The sequence below is a fragment of the Humulus lupulus genome, chromosome 9 (assembly GCF_963169125.1).
Source record: "Humulus lupulus chromosome 9, drHumLupu1.1, whole genome shotgun sequence".
NCBI classification, from domain to species: domain Eukaryota; kingdom Viridiplantae; phylum Streptophyta; class Magnoliopsida; order Rosales; family Cannabaceae; genus Humulus; species Humulus lupulus.
In genome coordinates, this window is record NC_084801.1 from 169116460 (window position 1) to 169133242 (window position 16783).

General features: G+C 30.2%; 1 protein-coding gene across 1 annotated transcript; it reads left to right on the top strand.

Annotated features, from left to right (window-relative positions):
- Positions 1 to 10872: 10872 nt before the first annotated feature.
- On the top strand, positions 10873 to 16345 carry LOC133801047 (calcium-dependent protein kinase 13). The gene is made up of 7 exons (XM_062239173.1): positions 10873 to 11910; positions 13146 to 13289; positions 13420 to 13572; positions 14409 to 14524; positions 14603 to 14770; positions 15413 to 15643; positions 15723 to 16345. The coding sequence occupies exons 1-7, from the start codon at positions 11289 to 11291 to the stop codon at positions 15864 to 15866; spliced, it is 1578 nt and encodes a 525-aa protein (XP_062095157.1). The 5' UTR covers positions 10873 to 11288; the 3' UTR covers positions 15867 to 16345.
- Positions 16346 to 16783: the final 438 nt, after the last annotated feature.

A 16783-nucleotide genomic window follows, 5' to 3' on the forward strand; every position in this document is an offset into this window, starting at 1 on the left:
ATTCAGATAAATAACAAACTTCAATTTCTCTACCGTGCATGAGAATATTCATTTAATCCAAACTCATACTTATATCATGGAAACTCAAACACACAATGAGTTTCTAATACAATTATACAACATCATTAACATACATTAACTAAAATATGGATAAATTATACTAACCATTAACGTGTGGCTTGTCTTGTGGCGGAACTCAGTAGCATTTCAGATCCCAAAATCTAATAACATAACGAGTATACGACATCTACAAACTCAAAGCTCTGATACCATTTGTAACGTCCCTAAGGTAGGGTACGTCTGCCACATACTCGTAATTCTAGGGTTTACGAGTATGTAAGGCACTTGACCAAAAGAATTAAATAAAATGATACGAAGAAATACAGAAAAATTTAAACTTTTATATAAACTTATTAGAAGAAATTATTACACGTATGAATACTTTAAATTTAAGGCAGCCATATGAAAACTCTAAACCATTATTGCATTGCTACTGAGTCCGTGCTCCACAAGTTGCTCAACAGCTAAAGCCACACCTGGAAAAATGTTGGAAAATAACATAATGAGCTAACGCTCAGTAAGCAAATCTCATGCATACACATACACATGAATGTCGTGAGTTTGTAGTGCACATATACTAATATGCTGACTTATATACTTATGCATTTCATTTATTGCTCATGCACTTTCAAACTTTACTTTTATGCTCTTTCTTTTAGTTTCACATTTTTATGGGCCCAATATCACTTGTGCACACTGTTTGATTCAGCCAATGCCTGCAGGGCTTGTTACACATATCATATAGAATCCCATGGGTTCTCCTCCGGCTAGCCATCATCTCAGCTAGGCTCATCATAACACTCATTTCATCGTTGCCATAGCTGCCATACTTATTACACATATGGAGGAGAAAGACGGAAACATGGCAAACATATCTGAATGGTCAACTCTGACCTAGCCCACACTAGTGGGCAGCCACTATAAGTCTTATAGACTTCCGTCTTCTTTACTGAACTTACTTGATTGCTTCATCAAAACAGTGGCACCCTTTTTAAACATCTTATTATCACTTTGCTTAAGCCTTGTGTCATTAAAATGTTTAACTTTACATAAGACTTTTCAAGACATTTCATAACTTTTCTCATATTCATATGCATGGTCTTATATCACATAACTGTACATGCCATGCATACATGCTGATGCTGAAATGCCAATGTTCGTGTTCATGACTGATGTTGATGGTATTCAATCAAGGCATTGTATCACATCTCATATAACTCAAAACATCTTTAGTCATAATACATGAAGCTTTGGGTTGGTGGCGTTGTTATACCTTAACGTAGAGCTATGGCTCAGGTCTAAGGTTTCCAGCCTAAAAACTTAAACGCTTCATATATCATAACATATAACAAATCATGAACATAGAGTAATCCACATATCCATCAACATAAGAACACATACTTGCACATAATTCATATCATTCTTAACCAAGTAAGACATCTTTCACATATCACAGAATTCATCAATTACATATCACACAACACCCTTATGGTGTTCATATAACCATTCTTCACATACTTATCATATGCATCATCATCATACCATACTTAACTCATCAGATGTACACAATCAATGTAGTCATGCATCTTACACTTAAGCACAAAAGGTGAGATTTACTTACCTTAGGTCCTTAGCTTATTTTAAAACGGCTCACCAAGAGTCAATCAATCAAATCCATACAAATCCTATTCAAGGCACATAATTTATTAAATTCTATCTAATCCGTAAATATACACTATTGATAGTGTATATTAATCATACCAGAAACTATATAAATGATAATAATAATTATAATCCTAACAACAATAATAATTATCGTCTATAATTAAACTTATTTCGATATTAATAACAAAATACTCCAATAGCAATACGTATATGGATGTATATATTCAAATAGTCATTTTATAAAAGAAATCATATTTGTAACATAAAGTTGTAATAATCAATATAATGATAATAATATAAATATAAATATTTATATTATTATTAATTTGTCATAATATTAATTCCAGTGATATAATAAATATACTTTCTCCAAACTTCACTGGTCTTACAAATATCAATAACTGTAGGAAACTAATATTTGATATTATTTTAATATTCAAATATTAATATACAATAATAATGGTTAGATAATAGGTTTACTATAAATCATACTTTTCATATATATATATATATATATGAATCTGTATTCTTGATTTACTTAACAAAATAATAACAATAATAATTAAAATTACTTAATCATAATAATTTCTATATTAATATAAAATCAATTAAATATGTATTTTTATACTTGATTTAATATCTAATATTTTCTAGAAAATTGGATAGCACAACGGCTATAAAGTGGACAATTCCAAAATCAAAACCTGTATCAAAAATATATATAATCCTAGACAGCCAGTAAATTACAGAAAATATTCCATATATCAATAATATATAATTATATACTATAAATACACATAATAACAATTACTCTAATCAATCACAATTAAATCACAATATATAGGTTAAAGAAATTATACCAAAATGATCGGGTTCCACAACAAGTCAAACGATGATTTTTTGAGACTCAAAACGTACTTCGGAACCTCGAACACTAAGTTTCGACCGTCAGTCTACGGTGGATCGCGGTGGCTCGTGGTGGGCCCACCACCCAACTATGGTAGATGTAGGAACAAGTTATTGGGTTTTGAAGCCCACAACACGAGGAGCACGATGGTGGTGACGGATCGACAAACGGATGCCCGAGGTGGCCGAATCGCAACTTTGAAGTCGCGGGGTGGCCGAACTTAAATCGAGTGGTTGAGGCGTTTAATCGGCGAGTGAGCTCTAGATTCCCGCGTGGGTCAATAGTTCGGAGGCCTCTGAATCCAACGGTCCGGCGCGTGGCTAAAAATGGTGGCCGAAAAGTACTCCTGCGACGTCGGCAACAGTAACACGCAGAGAGAGAGAGAGAGAGAGAGAGAGAGAGAGAGAGTTTCTGAGGAGAGAGAGAGAGGGGCTCGGGTAAAATGAAAGGCTGAAGCCTTTTATTTTATTTTATTTTATTTATTTTTAAAAATTACACTTGGACCCAAAATACTAAAATTCTTTTCAAATAAGCCCTTTAGCCAAACTTTCTTAATTTTATAAAAATCCCCAATTAAAATTATATGACATTTGGGTCCAATACTTGACTACTCAAGTTTCTCTCTCTTTAATCTCATTAAAAACATAAAATCATATTTTAAACACTATTTTTCCATTACTATTTCTTAAATTTGTAAACTTGTACATTTTATGTATTAAAACTCTGATTTATAATAAATAAATGTATTATGAAAATGTTGGATATTACATGGAGAATCTATTATTTTATCTACAATAACATTTGAATTCTCAATCTTTTTTAATAAACTCATTACAAGTCCCTAATTTTATTTTATTTTATTTTTTTATTTATAATCAAAAGGAACATATATATTTCGCAAGTAACATGTTATATATTTTAATTACAAAAAACTTATAGCTACCAAATAAATTTGGTTTTCTCCATCTTTTGAGATCTCGACTTATACCAATCATTGTCTATAAATTTTCTTTTTGACTACTTAGAGCACTTCCAATGGAGGAGATAAAATGTCTAATTCTTTATAATATGGAGAAAAAATTGTTAAATAGTCTTTCAATGGGTGATGTAAAATTATATTTTTTTACCTAAATGAATAGTATTTCTCTATATGTAGTGAAACACTATTCATCAAACTATAAATATATATATATTTTTTTATAAACTTTTGTATACATATGAGTGTGATACTATTACATTTAATTATTTTATTTCTTAAAATGAATAAAATATTTTTTAAAAATATAATATTTAAATGGTATAGAGAAAAAATAGAGAAGCTGATGTATGATATAATGTAAAAGTTTGAGGTAAATTATAAAAAAAAATATGTTTTAGTGGTGTATTTTGTAATACACTTTCTCTATAATATTTATCTAAAACTTACAAAAACATCTTCCATCAGCTCTTTTATACATATATTTATAATAGTTATGTACAAACTCTAATTAATCCATTTCTACATTTACATATCATTTATATAATATTTTAATATTATTATTTTTCTTTATAAGCTTTCACTTTCCAATTTAGTATATATATTTATTATTTCTTTTTTCTTTTTCAATTATTTTATTTTACTTTAATTAATATAATATGTTTAAAGATATAATATTTAAATGATGTAGAGAAATATATAGAGAAGCTAATGTATGATATAATATAAAACTTAGAGGTAAAATAAAAAAATGTGTGTTTTGTAGAAATATTTTAAAAGATTGAGTAGAACATTCATTAGGAGTGCTCTTAGTACCAGAAAATATCACGAGAAAAAATAATTCTCAATAAAATATAACAATTTTATTAGATACCTCCAAATTTTAGGTACAAAATATTGATTTTTGATAGTGAAAAACTGACGAACTAGTGACTTTTGGGAACATAGGTGATATGAATTTGAAAAATTACGAATTGAAATAATACTAAAAGACAAAAAATAGGATCTAATGGTTTAACGTGGCAATCACAATTTAAAATAACTCATTTATTAAGGATCATATAAAATATATATTAAAAAATTACCAATATTAAAAGAATTTAAAATGGTAAGAAATATAATTCAGAATATGAGTGTAATAAGTAGTAAATAATAAGAATAACAATTAAAAATAACTTGTTCTAAGTCTAATTTATGTTTTGCAAGCATGTTTAAAGTTTTTTTGCTACAAAAACAATATCATTAATAGTATGACCTTACTAAAAAAATGTGTGTTAGTCATATAAATGCAATTTGTTGCAACTTAAAAATGTATTTTTAAGCACAAAAAGATTGTCACTAAATGTATATTAGAGTGACAATTGTAATGATTAAATATTTACTCTTAATAATAAAAAAAGTATGATTAAAAAGTTGTTATTAAATAATAAATATGTCTTAGTCTAAATTAAAATTAAATTTATTATTATTATTATTTATAATCACGCTTTTAACTATACCTAGCATAGGCTTTTATAGTCCTGATACAATGCTTCAATAAATATAGTCTTGTAACTTATTGAACAAAATATTCTACTTTAAAACAAATTGTTGAAAAACTAAATAGGCTTACATAAATAATTTGAAAAGTTGGAAAATGGGGCCATTTATTCTATATTTAATCATAGACTTTCGAGTTTGGAAGAACACACAAACAAAGATAGCCATTGATTGATATGTTTGGTAATTCCTTAAAAAAGCAAATTTTGTGTCGAGTAATTAATAATGGTTATCAATATCATGCATCATGAATGATAATTATGGTTGTGGACTTACTTTTATTTTTCCTTCTTTGAACGTCTACACTTTTTATTCTATTGGTAATATTATTCATTTGAGATTTTCTTCAAACAAAAGTTAGCTTTCACATAATGGGAAAATTATAACTTTGGAAGCAAGTCCTACTGATATTTAGTAATGTTTGGATTGAATATATAAATTTATGTAATTATTATAGCATGAGATCTTTTGAAATTGAATTAATGATGAATATTCATGCCATTTTATTTAAATTTGTTCTATAATATTTGTTGAAATTAAATTACAAATTTAGACTTATTGATACAAAAATGATGTAACTTTAGAGTATCATGTAATGTCAAATCACATGGTAGTTATTTAGTTTCTTTACATAAATTGTTGACCAACATTTTGGTCAACAATATTAAGTCAATATGAACGATAGGAAATAATTTGAAGAGCTAAAATCAAGTAAAATGACACAGGAGATTTATAGTGGTCTGACCCCAAGAATTGGTAATGACTTACGCTCACTTGCACTTATATTAATCAAGAAAGTCTCAAACTCGATAGTAAATAATTTAAAGAGCTAAAATCAACTAAAGCTACACATGGAATTTAAAATGGTTTGACCCCAAGAGTTGGTAATAACGTACGTTCACTTGCACTTATATTAGTCAAGAAAGTCCAAGACTCAAGATCAAGAAGAACAATGTTCAACTAAGTTTCCTAAGCTTGACAAAGAATACAATTCGGTAGGGTTTTGTATGTAAAGTGCATATTCAACTTATGAAAAGAAAAAATTGTAAGAAATCCTTATTTATAGTCTCTTAGTGGGCTATGGGCCCTACAAAATGATATAGCCCTACACATGTAGTGTGAGATTGTTACAACTAATTGCATATTCAAATAATGATAAATACTCATTTGATACTTTGTGTTTTATAGAAATACAGACTTGGTACCCTATATTTTCAATAATGCTCATTTGTTACTCTGTAATTTAAAATCGTACATATTTGGTACACTGGACTCAAATTTGATCAGTAAAATTTTATTAATATGACCAAACTGCCCTCAATTATATGAGTTTCAAATTCAAATTTAACTACTTAATTACATATAAGTGATGACATTTTGGTCATATCGAGTAAATTTTATTGATCAAATTTGAGTCTAGGTTACCAAATACGTACGATTTCAAATTATAGGGTACCAAATGAGCATTATTGAAAGCATATGATACCAAGTTTGTATGTCAATAAAAAATAGTACCAAATAGTTATTTACCTTTCAACTAATACTAGAAAAATACATTCAAATAACAGTTACATAAATATCTTGTAATATTTCGTGATGTCTTGGGAAATCTAGATCATTCTGTTTGAATGACTTGTTCTTCGAGCAGCTTCATTAAGGTAGTTGTGCCTTCGACTAGTCTCATTCCCCTTGAGCAACAAGCTTAGTGGGTTTTTAATCTTTTGTAACATAGACTGCTGCTTCATGTTGATGAAGCCTACTCAAACAATTGACTTATCTCCACTAGCTCTCGGGAGTTTTAATGTTGCTTAATGCACGTGTCATTTTCAAACGCCACGTCATTATATCTAATTTTGGGTTAAACAATAATAATAATCCCATGGGGGGCAATATTAAATAGGGACTTTTTTATTTTTTTTTTTAAAGAAAAGATTCTAATTTTAATTGAAAAAACAAATGTACAACATTCTCTCTTTATTTAAAAAAGAAATTGAAGTGTTACCAAACAAAGAGATTGAAAAAAAAAAGAAATTGGAAAAGTGATGGAATCCAAAATGCATAGAAGAGCCATACACATGAATTTTGTTAATAATTTAGTTAGTGAGGTGTTGAGTTGAGAGGGACATATATTTCTTGTTATTTGACAAGAAATAATGCAATACTGTGGCAAAGATTTTAGTAACATTATAAGCATATTCTTCAAAGATGAAATCATTGTGTTGAGAAACATATTTACATATATTGGCCCATGTTTATTTAAAAAGTAGGTAAAAGATAAAAATCTCAAATCATTGAAAACTGAAAAACTCTATTGATGAACAAGTATAGTGTTTCATTGTCCCTCTTCCCTAGTTAACCTAAAAAGTATTGTTCATACTTTTAAGATCTTTCTCTCTCTCACTCAAACAAGATAAATAGAAGAAAAAAAAGGAAGAATATGTAACAAAAAAAGTTAGCTATACATTAATTTATAGGACCCACTACTCTACAATACAAACAAAACCCATTTTCCCAAATCATTAACTAAAAAAAGTATATTTCTTTATTATAATTTGAAGAAATAATAACATTTATGAATATATATGCTATATCTCATATACGACACATACATAATTGGAATGGATTCTTGGACATATATGAAGGTCACCAAAACAAGTAATATCATATTAATAAATGTTTATAAAGTTTCAAAATTTCATTAAATTTCAAATATTGCTTACATGCTCTAACATAATGTGTTTATATATATATTTCCAGGTTCAAATTTGCAATGATGTTTTTGTTAAATTGCTCTAAAAAATTTAAGCAAACCTCAAAAAGCAAAATTAAAAAGCTGGTTGTTATAGTGCCAAACTTAGACCCACTTATAGTCTTTATAACTAATGAACAATAATAAAGACAGACAACATAGGACCCCCCTTTGGTCTCATTTGTGTGCAACTATAAGGGACAACAACCAAAATCTCCTCTTCTTAGTCCACCTTATACTCTTTTGTTCTTTCTATTTTTTGTATTTCACTCCTTGTCTTTATCTTATTTTAGCTTAAACCCCTAGAGACTGCACTTATTACAATTGTCACCACGCTTGCTATTCTTGCAACATAGCAAGACTGTGATAGTGATAGTGAGCTAAGCAATTATGCAAAAATGTAATAAAATATGGTAATTTTTTACTATGTTTGTTTTTAATTGTAAGTGTTGAAAATTTGATCTTATCTGTTGGAGGCCAAAACTATTAATGAAAGTTAGAATGTTAGATATTGTATTTATTCAATACATCTGGTTGGTATGAAGATTTTAAAAAATTACCTAACCAACTAAGTTGGTAAAATCATAAAAAAATAGTTTAATTTGTGTATATAATTTTCAATTTAAGTAATCGAAGTATATGGACAAAAATTACTTTAAAATATAGTCATCTACTCAAAGAGACTTTGGATGTATTTAAGTATTCAAATCTCTATTATTTTATTCCTTTCCAAGTCTAAAATAGTTCAATAAATTTCCTAAAATAAAATTAATAATACAATAAGCCAAAGACATAAAACTAACTTCATTTAGTTTGCTTATGCATCTGTAATATTTATAAAAAAAGTGAGGAGAATCAATTTTTTTAGTCGAGGTTAATTTGTCTTTTAATTATTACTCATGTGATTTTGGTATTTTGTGGCTAACATCAACACCTAGATATTCAACTAAAATGACCCTTCAAAAAAGAAAAAGAAACACATATATTTAAGTAGGGTAAAAAGTTCATGGTTCCCAGTTGTATAATTTAGGTCTTTAATCTTTATTTTATAGCAATTAGATTCCTAACATTTTTTTTGTTGGCTCACTTAGACTCCCAAAATTATATTTTATTAAATAAATCCTACTTTATAAAAGTAAAATAAGATTTAAAAAAAAAACTTATCTGTTTTGTCTTTAATCCTTTCTTTATAAAGTATATTATTTTTGGTAATTAACCTAAATATTTTATTGAAATATTAAGAAATAATAGCAATAATAATAAAAAAAATTCTATTATACTTCTAAAGTATAAAGTATAACAATTATATATTAATTAGTTTATCATTTTTAATAAATTTTTATTTACATACTTTAAATTTTAGAAGCATGAAATTTATTAAAGGAGTTTGTATCTATAACATCATTATTTTATCACTAAATACATATTTAAATTCCTCATAAATTATTAAAAATTCTTTCGACATATAAACAAAAATTACTCAATAAATTATAAATGTGGAAATAATTTTTAATGATTTGTGAGGAGTTTAAATAGAAATATGTCTGATAAAAAAATTAAGATATAAATTAAAGCACCCTTAATAAATTTAATGTTTTTAAGATTTAAAGTATATAAACATTTTTATTAAAAAATAGTAAACTAATTAATATATATATATATATAATATATTAAATATTTTAGAGGTATGATAGAAAATATTTTTTTATTATTTCTTAATATTTTAAGAGAATATTTAGGTCAAATATAAAAATAAAATAAAACATTTGATAATAAAGAAGGGTTTAAAGAGAAAAAATAAGTGTTTTTTAAAAAAAAAAATCCTATTTTACTATAATAAATTAGGATTTATTTAATAAAATATAACTTTAAGACCTATGTGAGTCATAAAGTAAATGTTGTAGATCTAATTCCTACAAAATAAATATTAGGAAAATTAAGTGATACAATTTGATACAATTTGTGAAGTATGAAACTCAAAGTGCTATTTACCCATTTAACTAAATTGTGCAATACAAATTTGATATTGCATTATTTAATCATATTTTTTTTGGAAAAACTATTTAATCATACTTATATATATATATATTTATTAAATTCAAGCTTCAAAAATTTCACTTGAGTCTATTATTGTAGTAGCACATTAATAATTTTTTTTCCCGAAAAACACATTTTAAAGGCTTAATATGAAAATTTTAAAAGTGTAGGGGTAGAGCTGCAAAGTCAATTAGTTAATAAGCACTTATCATTCTGTCCCTTCAATGGGTATTCATTAATGCACAATTTATTAGAACCCAATTATTTTTATTTTTTTTGGTTTGAAAGGAGAACCCAATTATTTTCATTTTGACCATTTTTGGACCATAACATAAAATATTAGTTTTTTACGACTGTATCTATATAAAATATTTTCTAACCCAAACTCAAAATCAATACCACCATAATTATAAAAATTCCCTCATTTAAAAAAAATCGAAAAATCAACTAATTAATTATTTAGCTCATGCATTGACTTCCTAAATAGAAAAATTAACTCACATTTCAATCAAACACAAAATGTTCCATTTTAAAAAAAATTAAGAAAGTTTATTAAATTATTATCCATTTTATTACTTCATCATCGTATATATATTTTCTAAAACTAAAAACAAAAAATCTATTAAAAAAAACAATCATAAAACATATATAACTCATGAAAATATTTAAAAAATAAATTCAAATAATTAATTTATCCCATAAAAATTTTACCAACCCAACAATAACTAATTACCAACAATGATTAATTTGAGTAATTTTCATTTTCATTTTTTTTTTTATAAATTTATTAATAAAAAATAAAAAACCCAAAAAATGTGTTGTGTGTCTTCCCATTGTCACCGTCCCGTTCCGACCGTTCAAACCACCCTTCGATTAGCCGACAAAGCTCACAGAACCAAAAGAAGAACATTCAATTATAAATTAAACAGAAATTAAATAAATTATTATTTAAACCCCTAAATATTCCTCTTTTCTATATTTAATTAATTAAATATAATTACAATAAATAAATCCTTCAAAAACCAAAACACTCTTCTCTCTCTTTCTCTCTCTCAACCTCTCAATACAGAGTATCAGAGCCGTTACCGTACACTTTACTGTTTTTCTACAGTTCTTCTCATCTTCAGCTTCGTTTTCTTCTTCTCTCTTTTACATTTTTTAAAAAAAAAAATATTTTTTTGGGTTATTTATCGCTCAGATTTGGGATTCGGTGTTTTGTGGAGTTCTGTATAGTGTTTTTCGAGGGTTAGGGTTTCGGCATTATGATGTGAAACCCTAGCGAGGTGGGGGGTTGGTTGGGTTAGGGTTTTGTGAGATCTGGAGTAGGGTAAAGGAGGGGGAGGGGGGACTTTGCAATGGGGAATTGTTGCAGATCTCCGGCTGCCGTTGCTAGAGAAGATGTGAAATCGAACTTTTCCGGTCACGATCATGGCCGGCGGGACTCGAATGCTGTGAAGAAGGCGCCGGTCACTGTGTTGACTGGGGTTCCGAAGGAGAATATTGAGGAAAAGTATTTGGTGGATCGGGAGCTTGGTCGTGGCGAGTTTGGTGTTACTTACCTCTGTATTGAGCGTCAGACGAGGGAGTTACTGGCTTGTAAGAGTATTTCGAAGCGGAAGCTGAGGACTGCGGTGGACATTGACGATGTGAGGAGGGAAGTGGCGATAATGAAGCATTTGCCGAAGAATTCTAGTATTGTGACCTTGAAGGAGGCTTGCGAAGACGACAATGCGGTTCATTTGGTTATGGAGTTGTGTGAGGGTGGCGAGCTTTTTGATCGGATTGTCGCTAGGGGTCATTATACAGAGCGAGCGGCTGCGGCGGTGACAAGGACGATTGTGGAGGTTGTTCAGCTATGTCACAAGCATGGGGTGATTCATAGGGACTTGAAGCCAGAAAACTTTTTGTTCGCGAACAAGAAGGAGAATTCGCCTTTGAAGGCTATTGATTTTGGGTTGTCCATATTTTTCAAACCAGGTAAAAAAAAAACTTTTTTTTATTCTGAAAAATATGAGCTTTGATCAATGTTTATACTTAGTTGTCGTACTTATCTAATTTCGGTAAATCAAGGATATGCGTGTTGAAATAAGTTTAAAGTGTTGCTAAATTTAGAAAATTGAGACAAGGGATGTATGGGCACTGAAAAAATCACGACTTCGAAGTAATTCAAAATTGTGATAAGAGGGATCTATTTTGAGGGTGAGCTGAATTGCTTATGGCCTACATTTAATCATTTTATTAATGGTTTGTTGTATGCTTTAATATCCAGTTGCCACTAATTTTTTGAGTTGCATTCCCTTACTTGATAAAAGAATATGAAACTCTTGTTGGCATAAATGTGCGACGAAACGAACCATTTTAATCTGAATATAGCATTGATCATTTTTTTTTTGTGATAAGTGAAAAGTCCTTCCAAACTGCATCGACATATGATCTTCTACATTTTTGGTCTCTGCATTTCTTTGACTAATTCCTAATGTTCATTGGCTTTTGGATATATAAAATCATTTAATTGAACAAGCCTGCTGATTGCATATTTTGAAATGTTTTAGACAAGGACTTGTGATTAGTCTTGTCTTTACCCGTTAGTGAAACAATGCCTGTCCCATTTTCTTAGTAAAACATTTAAGTCTCTACCTGCTAGGTGGAAAGTCAATGTATTAATTTAAAGTTTAACACTAATTGAGATACGCAATACACTAGACAGGTGATTGTTTCATTTCATTTCTTATCAATTCTTCTTGTTTCAGTTTTTCTCCGATGATTATTTCAGATGATCATCTTAAATTCTTGTTTCAGTTTTTCTCCGATGATTATTTCAGACATAATAGTATCATTTGATATCCTCAGTGGTCGTGTCTTGTGTATATCTTAACTTTCTCTATTCCCTTTTAATTGAATTTCGTTTGGACCATGCATAATGAAAATGAATGATCCCATATGACTTTGTTTATCTAGAAACTTCAGTATTTTTTACCAGCTTTATCTTTTCCTTTCTTCTTTCTCCTTTCTTCGAATCTTCTTAACATTGAATGACAAAAAAAGGACCTGTTCACTAGGGAGTGCTGTTTAAACGACGTTTGGTGGAACTCGTTGCATAGTATTACTTTTTTCTCAACTATTGCTTGGTTGTATTTTTGGTGTCTTGTTTTGTGATGCTCTTGTATTGTAATTTGTAAAGGTGCTAGGCACTAACTTTTTCAAGTTTGTAGGTGAGAAGTTCTCTGAAATTGTTGGCAGTCCATATTATATGGCTCCAGAGGTGCTCAAGCGGAGTTATGGACCAGAAATTGATATATGGAGTGCAGGAGTTATTCTCTATATATTGTTATGTGGTGTTCCTCCTTTTTGGGCAGGTAAATTATATCCCCCCCTGTAGTTTTTCAGTCTTGGTTGTTTGTCTGTTATTTAGGTGATTAAGATCTTTAGCATTTGTTATCTTGGTATCTTACGATGAGTGTTTCCATAATTGTGCTCCTGATGCAGAGTCTGAACAAGGTGTTGCACAGGCAATTCTTCGTGGCCTAATAGATTTTAAACGTGATCCATGGCCCAATATCTCAGAAAGTGCCAAGAGTTTAGTGAGGCAGATGTTGGAGCCTGACCCAAAGATAAGGCTAACTGCAAAACAAGTTCTTGGTATTGCCTCTCTTATCTAATGATCATCTGCCTTACTATGTAAAACAATTTCTTATTAAATAGGTTGTTATCATCTATTCTGTATAATTACCATTTATTTGATAGGGGCAGGGGAAGATATCTTGTATTGTCCTATAGGCCATATTTTGTTAAATGTTTTTATTTTAGGGCTTCATTTTAAGTTTCTTTCTGGATCATTTATTCAATTATGCTCAGGTAAAATCATCATACAGATTAGAAAAGTAAGATAGCAGTTTAAGTTCCATATGGTAAAATGAACTCGTGCAAATGCAGATCTGGCCTTGCTAAGTGAATTCCAATCCCAATTCTTTAAGTAGACTCGAGTTTTATTTTTTAGTGGGTGAGAAAGACTCTTAGAAGGGATGCTTACACTTTTTGATTTATGCTGCTACAAGTTCATGCTGCGAATGGTATTACTGTATCTCTTGTAGATGTATTAATGGAAATTTAGTGTCAATAAAGTCCAGATATACATCGTGATATAAATTGGTATTTAAACGAATAGGCTTAGTCGGGCCGTTATCTGTTATAATTGTCAGTGTTAGTTACCGAGGCGTATTTTAATTTTAAGACAGTAAATTGCATGTGGAGGATTTGGGATGCCTTATGGAGTTATGGATTATTTATTAAATTACCTATGCTCTACAATTTTAGGGATCAAAGTATTCTCATAATGGATGCCAAACTGCGGCTTTTCTTTGACCAGCATTGGATATAATGTAGATTGTATGATTTACAGTAGTTTTCTCTTTGAAATTTCAGTTTCAATAGATTAGTGGTGGTGTTTTATCTGATATGTATTTGTCTGTTTGCAGAGCATCCGTGGCTCCAAAATGCTAAAAAAGCTCCTAATGTCCCTCTTGGAGATGTTGTCAAGTCAAGGCTAAAGCAATTTTCAATGATGAACAGATTCAAGAGAAAGGCCTTGAGGGTTGGTTGCCTGCTTCTATGAAGTTATTTTTATTTTGTTAAATTATCAAAAGATAATTTAGTTAGTACCTTCAAACAGGTGATAGCAGAATTCCTATCCACTGAAGAAGTTGAAGACGTAAAGGAACTGTTTAGAAAGATGGACACTGACAATGATGGTATTGTTTCAATTGAAGAATTAAAATCTGGACTTAAAAAATTTGGATCCCAGCTTGCAGAGTCTGAAGTTCAGACGCTTATTGAAGCTGTGAGTGTCCTTGATTCATTTTCTGTTGGCTCTCACTAATGCGATGTTAAATCAAAATGTCAAAACTTATATGCAATCCATTCACATTGTGTACTCTATGTACACAAAATCTTCTATTAGACTAAATCTTTCCAGCCCCTAGATTTACAAGGATTGTAGTTGAAATATATAATTAATTATGGACATTGTTTCAGTAGCTAATTTATTTTTCTTCTGAGAATTAGTTCTCTTGCTTGTTGTTTTGTTGAGTACGATGGACACCTGTTAAGAGGAGATTGGTCCACGTTGATGAGACATAAATTTTCACTTTGTATGTGCAGACACATTTTAGACAATGCCATATGTATGTTCTGAATTATTAATGAACACTTTAGACTGTTGGCAGTTAATGGAGCCACTTGTGTTTGTCTTGTGTGTAAGAGGTCGGGTTCCAACTTAGGCTAATTTAACAAAAATGAGTTACTACTACATGGTGGATATGTCGAGTTACCAGTGTCACATTTTTATGTAAATATTTGAAGGAAAAATGATATGTGCTTGTGCCTGGCTGATATATATGCCATATGTTAAGTAGCTTTCTATTTTTTATTTGTTTTGTTCTCATTTAGTCTGATTTTGATTGGCATAATTGTTGTGATTCAGGTTGATGCTAACGGGAAGGGAACACTGGACTGTGGTGAATTCGTTGCTGTTTTCTTACACCTACAAAGAATGGCCAATGATGAGCATCTTCGCAAGGCCTTTTCCTACTTCGACAGGGACGGGAACAATTACATCGAGCCAGACGAGCTCAGAGATGCATTGATGGAAGATGGAGCAGAGGATTGTACAGATGTAGCCAACGACATTTTCCTAGAAGTAGATACAGACAAGGTGAGGCTCGAATCCAACTGCTAACTGAACCTTTTAAAATCTGAATCAACCAACTGATGCTATAATCTAATGGATGCAGGATGGGCGTATTAGCTACGATGAATTCGTGTCAATGATGAAAACCGGAACAGATTGGAGAAAGGCTTCTCGGCATTACTCAAGAGGAAGATTCAACAGTCTTAGCATGAAGCTGATGAAGGATGGTTCTTTAAATTTGGGGTAATTGCTAGTGATTGAAGCACTCGTGGATGAGGTTGAATTTTCAACAATATGGAATGGATACAAAAGAGGTGCTGTATCATTTTCTGCCCATCTGGTACTTGCTTTCTTTTGTGATTATTTGATAGTGTCCCATAGATAAAAATGGGCCTACTTTTGCTTGGTGCCTTAGAAGGATGATGATGATGGAGGGGTCTGAGTACAATTATTTGTCCCAGGCAAAAAATGTTGATTTGTGTAAAAACATCGGACCTTGTAGCCTACGGCACGACATGTATGATTCTCTGTCCTCTTTTTGCCATTTCAACCTTTCTGTGATTGTTTTTGGTTGACAATGTGGAGTTGAACTACGAAAGTGCTGTAGCATACTGTTGTAAAAGAAATATGAAGGTCTTTCTTTGTAGTGTGCATGTTATTGGCCACAACTCAGAATTACGATTCTGCCCCTACCCTTCAATGGAAAAAGTAAGGTTTGTATTTGTATTCCCATTTTCACTCCCATGTCTCTTGGAAATTTCTTAGGCCAGGGCTGCACTTCTGTGTCATAATTAAATTAACTAATCTTTAGCTCAGATACATGTTCTTATATTTTCATGGTAAGAAGAGGACTTTAAGAACAAGTTATATGTATATCATGAAAATAAATAAGCAAATGACTAAATGGTACGCCAAGTGAATAAAATTAGGACCTGGTTACTTGTGGCCTTTGGGCTTCTAAGAAAGTATTGGTGCATTTGATTACCCTCATTTGGGCCGTGATTTAGATATGGGTCGTTGGTCCTGCGACAGACTGTTGGATTCGCACTATTGTTGATGCAAGTCTTTTATATTTATATATTCATGATATTGAAAATCATTAAAAAATAACGTTGAAAACTTAATTTATTCTGTTACATGTTTAGACATATTGTAGAACTTTAT

Coding starts and splice junctions, on each gene's coding strand:
- LOC133801047 (XM_062239173.1), top strand. CDS start 11,289: ATGGGGAATTGTTGCAGATCTCCGGCTGCCGTTGCTAGAGAAGATGTG. Junction 13,290..13,419: donor TGTTCCTCCTTTTTGGGCAG/GTAAATTATATC, acceptor CTCCTGATGCAG/AGTCTGAACAAGGTGTTGCA. Junction 13,573..14,408: donor AACTGCAAAACAAGTTCTTG/GTATTGCCTCTC, acceptor GTCTGTTTGCAG/AGCATCCGTGGCTCCAAAAT.